Source organism: Nestor notabilis, unplaced genomic scaffold (genome assembly GCF_000696875.1).
Source record: "Nestor notabilis isolate BGI_N333 unplaced genomic scaffold, ASM69687v1 scaffold11698, whole genome shotgun sequence".
Classification (NCBI taxonomy): Eukaryota; Metazoa; Chordata; class Aves; order Psittaciformes; family Psittacidae; genus Nestor; species Nestor notabilis.
This window is the reverse complement of record NW_009938760.1, coordinates 28746-43608: the sequence shown is the minus strand read 5'-3', so window position 1 is coordinate 43608 and position 14863 is coordinate 28746. Positions and strand designations below refer to the sequence as shown.

At 37.3% G+C, this 14863-nt stretch overlaps 1 protein-coding gene across 1 annotated transcript in view; it reads right to left on the bottom strand.

Annotated features, from left to right (window-relative positions):
* Positions 1–6256: 6256 nt before the first annotated feature.
* Positions 6257–14863, bottom strand: part of GPR123 (G protein-coupled receptor 123) — a 30828-nt gene continuing 22221 nt past the window's right edge. The window contains exons 2-3 of the mRNA XM_010019500.1: positions 10358–10453; positions 6257–7478 (exon numbers count right to left, since the gene is read on the bottom strand). Coding sequence (XP_010017802.1) covers positions 6257–7478; positions 10358–10453 — 1318 coding nt within the window. The remainder of the gene's footprint in view (positions 7479–10357; positions 10454–14863) is intronic.

Below are 14863 nucleotides of genomic sequence, written 5' to 3'. Positions count from 1 at the left end.
TGCACAGATTTCTGACACTTATGTTAATGGAATAGCTGACAGCACTAATTTTTCTACAAGGACCAATGTTACAAGCGAATAGCCATTTTGCTAGCAGGTTTTCAGACTGCAGAGGAATCACAAAGCTTGGCTTACATACCCAACCTGGAAACACCCATGGACATAATTGTTTCACCCTGCTCCCTTATTACCAATTTGGTCCCAATTTCTTTCCAAGTCTCCAATCCCTCTATTCAATTTTGTGCTCCTACTTCCCCTCCCAGCTTCAAATCAGTCCCCAGGAGAGCTTGTTACAGCTCCCTACTCATACCAGTCTCTCTCCTTCTGGTCAGCTGGCTCCATCCAACTTTGAGTTGGATCTGTTTCTTATTTTCAGTTTCTTCTAGCCCAGCACTTGTTTCTCCTCATACGAACCAGAGAGTTCCCTCCTCCATTCTATCATGGTGCCTAGGAGAGAGAAACAAGCTGGAGCATTCAGCAGAGAAAATGAGAATCAAGGCTCCTTGCTTTGCAACCTAATCCTAGCTGAGGGCAGCTGAAGTATATAATTTATAGGGCAGGTCCTTAAAAGCCCCAGTAGATTGTACAGTGAGTGTATCCCCAGCCAAGACAGGTATATCTCGACTGACAAGTTCTAAGAAGGGAGATTTTTCACAGTAGTATATTGGGATATTTTTAGTGGCTAAAATTGCCAACTGTTCTGAGCTGCTTACTTCTAGAAACAGCAAAAAGTGCCCTTATCTCTTTTAACAGCCATATTTCCCGAATTTTCAAATAACACGCCTTGAAGACAGAACTATTAAAAAAAAAATAAAAATCACTGCAAGGTGTTATTGTGGACAAATATACTTTCCTCAAGCCTCTTTGCTGAAAACATTGCAGTCATTTTGGCTAAACTCTTTAAAATCATTATCTGAGGGCAATAACTGCTGAGGGCATAAATCAAACTAAATAGCGAACTTTCAGCTATGTTCTAATTAGTAGTGAACAAGGTCTTACAATGGAGAGAATCAGGGAGTAAGTGACTATAACTGCTAACAGCTTAGTAACAAATGGCTTAACAAAAGGAAGCAGTGTGAGAAGAATATGAATAATGTGTTTTATTGCTTTCTCTTCTCCCAGAATTTCCTCCCAGCCCCCAAACAAGCTCCTTCTACTACCTTCCTCAGGTGTTACTGAGTACCTGGGAGACAAATAGAGGAATGAATGAAAATACTGATTATGCTGGTCAATATCACTCAACAGTATGCTTGCAGGGTAGGGGGAAAAGCTGAAGAAGTGACAGGCTGATGAGAACGGTCAGTCGTTTTGTTGTTCAGACTGCAAGACACAACAGAATTCAAACAGATCAAAATGTAAAGAGACAGTAGTACCTCTGGAGTATACAGACACCATGTTTACATGATCTCCCTTACCTCTCAGGCATGGCCAGCTGCATAACCCTAAGGCAGGATATCTGTCTGGGGCTGAACTGCTTTTGCTCTTATAAATCGAATTCCAACCCTCTTTGCAGAGAAGTGAGCCCTATAATACTGCCCTGATTTACTGATGCTTCCTTGTTTGACTCCTGAAAAACAGGTAATAGACTGGCAGGATAAGGGAATAGGGATTCACTTGCACCTTTACAGACCTCATAACAGGGAATAAAAAGTCTATGGTTTAAGTAGTTGAGGTAATTTGTAGAATAAATTTTCTTCTTAGCAATTTAATTGCCAATTAGAAAATGGTCAGCTGGGCACAGCAAAAGAAAATCACCAACCAAAAGCTCCCTTCTCTGTAGAGTTAGGTAAAAGCTGCCTAGAGCACCAAGTTACTACTGAAATTGCTTGACTGAAGTCAGCCAGCCAGCCTTTAAACCCAGCTGATGGATCTGGATTGATGCAGCTGCCTCCTACAGCTTCTTTCTGAACTGGAGGATGCTAGTACAGGAACTTGAATTTGTGTTCTGGTAAGGACATTCTGCTAATGTCTCCATCAGCCTGACATTTATTATCAGAGGCAACCAAAATTTGGTGAGAGTACAGGTAGTCTCCTTTACACAGAACCATACCTATCTGCCTTTTTTCTGTTTCCATGAAAAGAAGATTCTATGTTAAAAAGGTTACTGGCCTGATCCCGATGGCAGCTTTCTTTTCCCCAGATAGTCAATGGACAATCTTCCTGTCAGATGACCTCTTAATTGTAAAAAGGCATATATTTTACAGTGGAAGCTACATCCAAATTTGTGGGGCCACAATCAGCTTTGTGAACCTTTGTAGCACCTACACAAGACCAATTTCAGATCTTCAGGCCATCGAGGATGCTTAGACCCATGTTCCCACACATGATGAACCTGAAGCAGCTTTGTGACAGAGCATCCAGAACAATTTCTTCCAACTTGGGCTTTTCTGATCATTAACTCCATTGTGCTGTTTCACTCTTCATTTCAGCTAACCAGAAATGTAGGTAAGCTGACTAATTTTGCCTGGATTTGACAGATGCCTGTATGCAGTAGACCTACTAAACAGGTACTTCTCGCAGAGAGCTGGAGGGAGGAGGAGTTATCCTGCTTAAAGCCATGACCATTAGGTTTATCTGCCTTCAGCCATTAGCATTGGAGTGGAGGCTACCCAACTGCCTGTGTTGTCTATCAAAGGTGGCCTTGACTTTGCTTTAAACACAGACTTTGCTTTTGGTTTAAAGCCACAGTGAAGGCTCCCTTGGTGGGTTAACATCTGGATATTGTGCCTACAGGGTAGCTGGCAGGCAGCTGTGGGGTGAAGGAGAACGTGTTTATGGCCACTGACAGCGACTGCTCAGCTATATTAGTACAGACGCAACCAACAGACTGCGTGGGAACAACACACATATGATCAGGTATAATGTGCAAAACCATGTGGTTCATTTTCACTCCAAAACTCTTAATGTAAGGCTGGGGAGGAATTCTTCTTGTAAACAGTCTATGTGACTTAATATGGGGTCACATACATGATCTGAAATTTGGTCATGGAAACTGGAATTTATATATGCAGAGAACTGTACAGCATCAGAACATATTTTTATCCTGGTAGTACTGTAATAACAACCCTTTGGATTCCTGTTGATTGCATCATTCTCCAAAAATTACCTGTTTGGGATGAAATTTCTCTTGCTTAATCTCAGACAAAAAGTGAACAGTAAAAATCCATTCAGTCATTTTTATGTCATCAATGAATCACCAAAACCAATGCTGACTTTAAAACATGTTACACATGTAAGTCCATGAGGACTTTACTAGGACAAGATATATCTTACACTCTGGTTATTTCACTGACTTATTTTTATAGGAAAGAAAATCAGGTAAAGTAGTAATGGTTCACTGACTATAATTGACCAAACCCCCACAATAAAACAAAGCCAAACTCCCAAAGCATTGAAATTATCTCATTTATCTTAAGGGAAAAAAAAATCAAAAGCACAAAAAGCATTTTGGTCAAATTTGATGTTACAAAACATTTTTATATTTATTTAATATCATGTTCTCCTACTCTGTATTTATACTGTATATTTTCTGAAAAAATAATATGCAAACAGATTATTGCATAACACATCTCCTCCAAATTAGCCCAGAAATATTCACTAAATAATTTTTAACACAATAAGAAAAGTGTTTTAATATTTTACATTTAAATTCCAGAGAGTTTTATCACATAAGATATTCTGTGGAAAGCAGCACCTATTTACTTCTTTGTAAGCCATTATGAGGATGAACCTGGCCTCTCAGACTAAATAACAGAGGTGATTAAAACACAAGCTGAATAAAGCAGCTCACCGAGTGGGTTCTTGCAGAGTGAGTGTTTCACTTGGCTGTGTGTGTGGAATATTTTGCATAATGGTCTGCAGACCTCCTAGGTTTTTGCTATTACAGAATATACGTATACATAGTGCTGAGACACAGATAAGTGGTATTTCACATTATGTCTATGCTTGTTTAGGGCTCACTGTCTATGTGGAATGAGTAAAAATAATAGTAAAAGAGAACAATTATTAAAGAGAAAATATTTCATTATGCAAACAAAGAAAAAGATTGTATTTTAGTTTAGAGACAGTTCAAGCATATACAGCATATACATAATAAAGCTCAGGCGTTCCTTTCTTTTTATTTTTGTATTTTGTATTAGCTAAAGAAGCAGTCATGAAACTGTTGTATATTAGCTTAAAACTTGACAACCACCTAGTGCATTCTTCTTGCTCACCTTTTAAAAATACACAATCTGAGATGGATACATTGCACTGCTGGAGTTTACAATATCTATTTCAAATTTACAAAAATACAGAAAAACAAGATTTCTTGCACTCAGATACTGAGCATTAACCCTTTGAGTACTAATTCCCACCTGCAACACTGCAGAACACATTCATCTGACTTACATGTTTTTATAACATTCTAACAATTATAATTGTCATCTTTATGTACACTATTAGGAAATTAATTCCTACATATATATATAAAAAAAGGTAGAGTCTAATAAACTGCTAATAACAGAAACAGTGGGCTAAAATATGTGATGATTTCTGCAATATATACACAGAGAATTGCTGACTGATGATCTCTCATGGGAATTTTCTATTTCCTCTCTGCAGCAACGTAGCAATTACATAAGCCGTGTTAAGACCCGACAGCAAACTTTCTCATGTGGCCTTACGGAATTGTGCTTTTTCTCTTATTTATGGATGCACTGCTAACTTCCCCCTGTAGACATTTTTCTCTTAGCTCTATGCTCCTATTCAGTCTCTGCAATCCATTATTATTATGTACCCTTCTTACTTGAAAAAAGCAGTTTTATTTCATATACGGATAATTATGATGCAGTTCTGTACTGTGAGTTGATGCTTTGTGTCCAGATGTTCATGGAAACATGAAAAAATTTCTTGCCAAGAGCCTTGTTAATAGAGAATGGCACTGACCCTGCAATGCCCTACAGTTCAGCAGAAATCATGAACATAAAGAACTTCTCTGAAGGTCAAATTTGCATTGAAGGATGAAGACAATCTGAAATTTGCTAGGGGAAGAAATAAGTTTTCAGAAAGCAAGTGGTGAAATTAATAGATGGACTCTAAGAAGGTGTGTTTTTGGAAAATGACTGAACTTTCTCTTTCCTGACAATTCTGGACTACATTGATCATGTAACTAAATAGACAGTATCATACATACAGTGTTCTCTGAACGAGAATAAGCTTCTTATAAGAAAATAACTGTAGTCCTCAAAGAGTTAATGATAAAACTGCTATACCTTAAAAGATGTGGAAAGGTTACCATGAAACAGCTTACAGATTTGTTCAAAAGGCATACTTTACAAAGAAGTGTAAAACTCATTGAGACAATTGCTATTACACCGCACAGTGTCACATACAATGAGTAGTGCATGCTCTGTAAAGACATTAGAGTGGACCCTTATCAAAGCTATCATATAACCTTATACAAAGGATTGTGCCACTTAAACTAGTGCAGATTGATTTTTTTCTTCTGTAGATTTATAATGCTCTAGATTAATATCAATAGGGTTTTTCACAGCCTTGTACAACACTTTTTTTTTTGTTCTTTTTTTTTTAACACATGTAACACTAGAAAACAGCAAATGGTATATCCTGACATATGTCATGCAAAATACAACCAATACAGCACCATAGATGTAACAGAGATATTACCTAGCACTTCTCTCCCACAAGAAAAAGGACAGAACAGAGACTGTACATTACACGACTTTACAGGCCATATGCTACAGAACATCTTTAGAGGCAGTATCACTTTTGTAGATCTAAAAAGCTGTAATTTTATAAAATCCTGTTTATCATTTCTACCATAGTCACTTTTGATTAAAATCCATGGCACAGTAATAATATTTTGCTACAAAAATAAATAAGTAAAAGTTTAGGATGCTGATATGTTTATAAAAAGTGTCTGAAGTTACTACAGAACAGAAGCGAAAACAATGAATGAAAAGGATGCATTTCTAAAAAAAGCCGTGTTCTGTGTAACAAAAGGATATTGCCTCTCATATTCAGTTGTCTAGATTTCATTCCTAATTATCTTTCAGAATAATTTTAAAACTTAAAAATATCATCACTTCAAAGCTGTCACTATCTCTCTCTTAGACTCTTATTAAGAAAATGGAAATAAAGATGGAAAAGTACAATTTACTGATGAGCTACACAAATATGTCATCTTAGCTAGTTTGGAATAAAAACAACAATAATGATGGTTTAGGGGAAAAAATACATTATGATGGCCCATGAACTACACAGTAGTTTCATTTTTCCAGGGGCCAGTTTTGATATTTCCTGTACTATCTGAGCTATATATCATGGCTTCATGCACGTTTCCCTTGAGAATTCCGTTGTGATTCGTCGTATTAAATGGCAATGACTGTGTCCGTGGATGCATTTCAAAATGAGCTGGATGGTGCACAGTGTCACTTTCTGGCATTTTAGCACAACTATATATTACAGTACTTGCATCGCTACTTTCTGGCTGGTTGACAGTAGGATATGGATCGCTTTTTGAGCAGCAGGCCCGTCTGTGACCCGACTGGCTATCATGCGTACTGTGGGGACTGTCTGTATGTGAGCTGTGGATGCTGCCATCGATACTTGAAGGAATGTGATAGGCATATTCTCTTTCACCTGCAGACCTATGCCGACTGAAATAACGTGGCTTAGTTCTGCTTTTCAGACATCTATGAATGTGCATATTGGGTCTGAAGCTTCCCTCGTTGTGGACATGAATGTGAGCTTCATCATCAAGTAGCTGATCACAGTGCATTTTTGCACAACATGGTGTCACAGGCGAAAGGCAGTTAACGTGATTTTGAACTGCTTGTAGGTTAGTAAGTTTGCAGTGGCTAGTTGCTGGATGATTAAATACACCTGATTTGTTGGGACATGGCGATTCCTGAAGACAAGGTGCATGAACTTGAGTGTCACCATTGACATTAACCTTTGGGCGCACATTAACTTGGACAGAGTAGGTGTTTCTTCTAGATGGGCAACAGGACCACCAGCAGTGCCACACGTCATCTCGTTTTGCACAGTGATGGATCAGGATGAAAAGCCCCAAGGTCACACAGAAGGCTCCGTAAAGACAGCTAAATATCATATCCAAGAAATGACCTTGAGATACTGCAAGTGCTCCAAAGGTCCAAGTGGCAGTAAAAAGGAACAAAGTGAATGCTGCAGCTCGAAGCTGAGCCTTAAATGAATGCTCATTTTCCAATAAGGAAGAAGAAATCATGGAGCAGGTTGCCTGGGGAATGGAAACAGAGTCTGTAATATGACCATGGCCCACCTCAGTACTTGGCATTCTCTGAGGATCTTCTGTCTTTTCCTTTAACTCATACTTGCGTTCAGGATGGCGTTTCAGTTGCACATACGTGCAAAGAAAGTAAACACAGGTGACTAGCACAATGAATGCTACTGGCCCATAAAAAGCACCGAGACTAGGCTCCCATGCCATCCAGCAACTGAAAACAACAAAAAAAGAGAGTCAAGAACAAGGTATAGCCCACAAGATGTGATGGACAACTGACTGATACGAAATTAGGCTTTCTGGCTAACATGTATGATGTAACAGTGTCTCAGAAGTTCTGATATGTTCATTGTGGAGACAGGGAATGTGTCTTTAATATCAATTAAGCTGAGGCATCATTTCATATTTTTTAATCGAAGAAGATGTCTAGTATAATTTACAGGATATTAAAGGTGAAAATTTCCCAGAAATGTAGCCAGTTTAGAATCTAGAATTGCTGTGAAGTATAAGACCATTTATGTCAACCCTTTTTTCTACTATTAAAAATGTCAGTGCTAATACTTTCATTAAAAAGTAAATGAGGCATAGTTTATACAATCTGTGTGAGCAATAGAAATGTACAGATTTCAGTGGTTTGTATCAATAAACACTGATAGAAACTCTTAAGACTGTTCTTACACAATTTTCTTGTTGCCAAAGTAGAGAACAGCCTGAGTAATAAGAGAGACTGAAAAAAATACTTCCAGTCACTGCTTTCTGCAGCGAGGGGCCCCAAAAGATATATGCCATTTCTGAATTCTGCACTGTTTCTGAAATTCCTGGGAGTTAATTCACATCAATTTGAATGTCCGCAAAAAAATGATGGAAACTGATGGTCTCCTTGGGATACACTGGTAGCATAATATTGTAGCATGGATCATTATTTGCTAGGCTTTAAATAATATAACTGTAATTGTTTTAGACCAGCTTAAAGTAGTTCACAGGCGCTATGAGCTGAATAAGCCTCAGTCAGTTGCATAATTTAGCAGCAGTCTAACAGGACTGTCCTGAAGATGAGTGATCTAATCAAATAAACATGGAGGAAGAAAACACTTCTGGCTAATGGAATCCCAGATGGAAACTGGGAGAACTTGGGTCAAGGGGAGAAGGAATATTTGCCTCATTTTTATTCGTCTCTATGATCTGCTTTTAGCCATGGCTGCAGACAGGGAACTGAGCTGGTGGTATAATAAGCTAGTACAGCTGTTATGAGGTTCTTATACTCTAAATATTGCATGGATTTCTGGAAAGAGGAATTAGTTACTTGCCTTATCTGTCAGACTAGGACAAGAAGTAATGGGCTTAAACTTTAGCAAGAAATATTTAAATCAGATTTTTCAAAAAGTTCCCTAGCTGTTAGGACAATTAGGATAATAAGCTGTTGGAATAAAACTTGGTCTATACATTATCAGAGCATTTAAAGCACCTCAGATAAATAGGTGTCAGGAATGGTTTGGATATAGGTAATTTCCCACTCGGTCATGAAGACAGACCAGGTGAACTGTCATGATCTATTCCATTCTAAAAGTGACACTGTGACACCTCATACTCATTTAGGCATGTGCCATTTACTCCAATGCAGTGAGGAACCTTCTGATACCACATTGTCAAGCCAGGAATCATCTGCAATTTACTATAAAAAAGGCAGAATGAATTTTTCTCCCAGGCTGAGAACATCTCAGCTAAAAAGAGGCAGTCCTAGTAGGTATTTATCACAAGCAACTGCAGAATTACTTTTTTAAATTGTTAAAATCTGAACCTTAAACAAAAACATATACATATTTATTAATAATCTTAGAGATACTCCAAGGAGTACGTGTTTTGCTGTCAGACATGCACTTGAAAAGATTCCCTGAAAGATATTTTTGAAAAGATAGGTAAGTTATCACCTGTATTTAATTGGATAAGCAAAGAGCACAAAGTTACGTGAGTACTTGAAGTACAATTGAATGCTGCATATTTGATGCAAAGTGGAGAATGGAATGCTCCCCAGTGGAAGAGTCTCTTGGGATGCTTTTATTTCAAGTGGAATCCCATCATGGATAACTTAAAAATCTGTTCCATAAAAAAAAGTTAAAGTTTGTGCATCTACATTTACTGTACTAATATTATTAAAAATGAGTAAGGCATATAACTCACTATGCTGTTGTTGAATTCGAAAAGTCTTATAAACATCCCTCACCTCTGCCTTGTTTTCTGTACAAACTGTGGTACAAGGTATTGATTTGCTGTAATTAACATGATTAAAGAAATATACCCTCTGTAACTGTGCCCAAATGAAAAATGTCTCACATTTATGAACATAAATAATCGAGTCTTTTAATATTCTGTTGATTATAAGTGATTGTCTAATTGGATAAGTTTGAATAAATTGGGTTGGGCCTTAGGCAGAGCAGTTAGCCGTGGTATGTACTGATTTATTATTGGAATTTAAATTTCAATTACCTTTATGGAACCAAATGCTCACTTACAAACTATTCTCCTTTGTTTCCACTTTCCTTACCCAGAACATAACTAGTTTCAAATGTATTACAATAGATGTTCAAAGCAGTAACTAAGAGTGATGTTCTTCAGAGTATTAGTGCTGGCAGACTACTAATATCTTTACACACAATGTATTTAACTTTACAGTCTGATACACTTTCTGCTATGCTTTTATGGAAAGACTTATTGTACTTTATCGATATCTCATGTTTCATGCCAAGAATTAATAACAATGTGATGCTTGGACAATTTGTAGAGGTATACTGAACACTAATGCACTAGTACACCACAGGGCTATGTCAGGATTGCAAGACACTCTGACTGTAAATGAAGAGAAATTCTGCAAATGAAAAGTGATTCTATTGAAAGTAATGGAGTCAAATTGGTAGAGGTGAAGCAGCAAACCCCAGATTAAGACATTGCTCTTTCATAGCTATTATTTAGTAAAATTTTGTAACAAATGTCATCCCAGATGGCATGTCTGTACCCTTCATAAAGTCAGTTACATTTGTCAGCATAGAAAAAGATGACATTTTCTTCAACAGTTTTATGCTGATAGTTTATACTTACTATGGTGCATTGCCTTCAATCCCATAATTATTGATATTGGTTGCTGCTGTAATCCCACATATAATAAAAGGAACTCCACCACTGATCAGGTAAAATCTGTTGAGAGATAATAACTGATATTTTAATTTGCCTGACCTTCAGTCAAATAATGCTTTTAAAATAATTGTACCTTCTTGAAGTATTTTGTGTACACAATATTGCTCAGACATTAAACCTGTTCCTAAAAACAGAAAAGCAAAAAATGAAGTATTGTTATGATAAACACTGTACTTTATGAAGCAAACAGCAGAAAGCTTAATATTTAATATTTATATAGGCCTGCTTTTAACAATCTCTTATGTCTTTAGTAAATGTAGTTACTATTGCAGTTATATGAAGAACAAAAACTTGTCTAATGAAAGAACCTACATCCCAAATAAAGTTCTTCCGCTCATCTAGATATTTATATTTAATAGTTATTAAATATGTAAGCATTATAAATTAAAAATATTCAGACAAAGCAGATGTATTCACTTTAACCTGAAAATGTTTCCAGGAAAATTCAGTGAAATCACAGAAACATTTTCCTAAGTCCTGGATGACAAAAGAAAGTTCACTTAGGCAAAGAGAAAAGGGGTAGACCGCTTGGCAGAATGTGAAGGGTTTCAAATTTTTATGTTTTAAACTTTCTTTTCTTTTTTCTTTTTCCTGCTCAAAAGATCAATCTGGAGAAATCAGGAGGATTAAATATCCCTTTGCATATACCATGCTTTTCTTCACTCATTCAATATCCAGTCTTGCAAATGCATTAAAATCTGAGGGCCTCTAAGACTTCAGCAAGGTCACATAAATATTCAGTGAGAGCGTTACCCTAAGTGTTAATCTTTCTGTAAAGACGTGTATTATAAAACTGAAAGCGCATCATTTCACATCCCTTTAACCAATTAAATGCCACTGAACTTCTAGGAAGCAGCAGTCATTCCAATTAAGCTACATTAAAGCCTGAGGGGATGTCTCACTAATATTGGCATCCTGCATAACTATGTCCAAATTCAGCAAAATAAACCATCATCACATTTTCCATTTACATAAGCAAAACACAAAATTATGCATGGAGCACAGCACTTCCACCGCTTCAGTGTCTGAGGTGGAGAGCATTGGCCCTGGTGCATGTGAGGCTACAGCTGGAGGGAATGCTGCTCAATGACAAAAGGGAAAATGTTCCACCACACCTAGAAGCTCAGCTGGTTCTCTGAACATCCAGACTAATTTCCTGGTTTAACCAATGCTCTTCTGTCAGTAGACAAAATTAGTTTCTTTTCAAGCCACACCATTAGTGTGGAAAATGGTATGCAAGGATACAGACACTTCCCAATCACTGCTATTACGTTTTCCATCAGGACTAAGAGGAACCTGATAATGTGTGGGGGGCATTCTGACCAGAATCTGGCAACTGGTTTTCTATAATGTGTTATAAACATTGAGAAATTTCACAGTCATTGCACGGCAGGATTTTTACAGAAACAGAGTAAGATTAAATAAATCAGCATTTAAATCAAACCCGGAATTAGTGTTAGAATTTCTTAACCTCACTTCCCCACCTCCTCCTGAAGCAGAATTAGAGGCCAGGCCTCAGAAAATTTCATGTTAACATTTACAGTCAATCTTTGTCCTAATGGTCTAAGCTGTAACAGAGAAGAGAAAATCACCCTCCATATTCATCAAAAAAGCCCTTCCAATTTTATAACTTCAAAGTCATTAAGTACATATTTTCTTCTTCAAACTTGGCTTGTTCTGTAGAGCTCAACAAATTCCAATGAACAAGCTGCCTCCTTACAAAATCCACTCATTCACTGCAGTTTGATGGTTGTACATATCTTTTGACTTGAGCATGTTGAATAAGCTAGCTTAATAGCTTATTATTATTTTTAACAAAGACATGTTCAATGACATTTTTGAAATTCAGGAAATTACTAGGGTAAGCAATGAGGCATAGAAAAGTTAATCCCAATTTATCTAAGAGATAGCAAAGAGCAGAAAAATAGGAATACAGAAGCAAGCACAGGAAACTGCACTTCAAACTCATCTGAAGTAGTTACACCATAGAATTTACCTACAATGCAACCTATAATTTCATTTTTTGCAGTGCTGCCACTTTTTACAGATTCGATACATGCATTTAAATCATATCCGTACCTAAAGTCTCAGACAAGCCAGCATTTGGGTGTTAGATAATCTACTTCGTATCTCATCCTTTCAGAAGTCGGAAAATAGTTCAGCAGGCTGTAGTGTTCAGCAGAACACAACAGTGGCATCAGATGTTCTGGAAGCACTTAGCTACACAGTACTTCAGTAATGTGGCAAAATCAACCACATTCCTGTCCTGTCTCACAGCTAAGAGAAAGAAAATACATTTTAGAAATTACATAAGGTAAAAAGTCAATGGTTTCAGTGTACCTGAGGTTCACTGTACTTAGATCCAGCACAGCACAATGCCTGCTCTGTCTCAGCAAGAGAGGAACGGGATTAAAACAGAATAAACAGAAAATATAATCAAAGAAATGGAAGTTAAATTGTACGAGCAGGAGTGCATTCTCTTGCCAATTTGTGTAAGCACATGGATACCTTCAACATCATATAAAAAAGAAAAAAAACCCAACACTGGAATGTCAGCAAAGAGAAGAAACATTGTTCAAGAAGATCCATATACATGTCAGTTGTGAAGTAGAAAATTTGAAATGAAGAAATTTAGACCAGTCTTTCCAAACATTAGTTTCTCTGCAATTGTTAGTGTTTATCAATTTTTCCTTCTCCCAGATGAGATGTTTAAGACAAATAATTTTGAAGAAAAAACTGGAGTAGAATTGATAGGGCATAAATAAAAAGTGAACAAAATGCAAATAATAAATAGCTATGCTTCATACTTCTACAAAACCTTTTAACTAAGACAAAGTGCTTTATAACAATTTAGCCTCACAGCCCCCTGTATGGTCGATAAACATTATTATCCCTGTTCTACAGATGAGAAAACAAGCAAGGAGAGATTAAGTGTTCAAGGTCATGCAGAAAGTCTGTTTCAGAACAAGACTTCTTAATTCTTGTCGTATGTTTAAACACAAGGCAACTCTCTCTTACTTGTAAATGAAGGGACTGGACAAATTATGGCATCCAGGAGTTCATCTGCAAGCCCAAGAAAGATAGTTGTCTCCCTGTGAGTTCAAGCAGGAGCAAGAAGAATGTAATCTTATCTGAAGGATCCCCTGGTAATGGTGGTTCCCCCCCAGTATTCACTAATCCTTTCCAATGACTGCTTATTACTCCCTACAAAGCCTGACTTGTGGAGGAGGAGCCCGTGGGCGCTATTCCCTGTGCAGCTCTAATACTAACATCCACTGGTACTTCATATAGTACTGCCTGGGCATGTACACAGAGCAAATTTTCCAGACCTTTCAGAAGTACAAAAGCAAAAGGGACAATGTTTTTATCCAGTAATGCTCATCTAGAGAACGATAAAATAAACCAGTACTGGAAGGATGAACCTTGCACACTGAGCAAGTACGTGTTTTTCAACCATCTTCCCCCACCACCCCACCACGTATATTTTCTTATTTTGAAAATAATGATCAAACTTTTTCCTATGCTGTTTGCCTAACTTACATTTACTACTTACTCTCATAACTTATCTTTTGATTTTAAAGCTTTAAAGGTCTATATCCTCTGGTTCAGTAACCAGCTTTTGTCTTCCAATTAGTTTTTCTACTTCTGAGTTAATTTTCTTATTGTTCTCATTAAGCCAGTGTGCTGACTCCTATTCACAAAAGAATATGCAGTAACTCAGGATCCAGAGCCAATTTCATCTACTTGTGTTACTCTTCTATCATTCAAGAATGCAAACAGTGATACTCAGACTACCAGTAATGAAACTCTGTAGGCAGCAGTAAGAAGACAGAAGAACCCTCCTCTGACAGACATGACTGCTATGACAGAGCCAGCTAACACAGAGGGCTTGGCTGTACTCAAGATAGCCATCCAGGCAAATCATTAAAAACTGGGAAACCACAGGAAGAAAATTATTTTTTTTTTTTCAGCTGAAATTTGATCTTGACAAGCAGTTAATTTGTATAATACTCTGAATTAGTTTTAAAGGAAAACAGCAAACTATCTGTTGGATGATTTGGGGCTTTGAAATGATTGCCAAGCTGTTGCTTCGATAGCCCTTGGGAAGTTTTAAAATCTGTACATTGTTGTTGCTGGACACCCAGGGATGCCCTGATGATTACTAGCAGGATTTCACATCAGCATATATTTATTTACTGAAGTTCATTCTAACACATCTCCACTAATATTGTTATCCAAACTAATTAGATTAAAGCTAGCCTGGTAGGCCTCAGCTTGCTGCACTTGCGCCTCAGCTGCAGCCTAGGCAACACCTACAGCCTGAAAACCAGGCTATGCAGACATGCTCAAATGATGTGCAGTAATTAGTGGGGGGAGAAATCATAGTCATTGAACATTAAAGGGAACTTC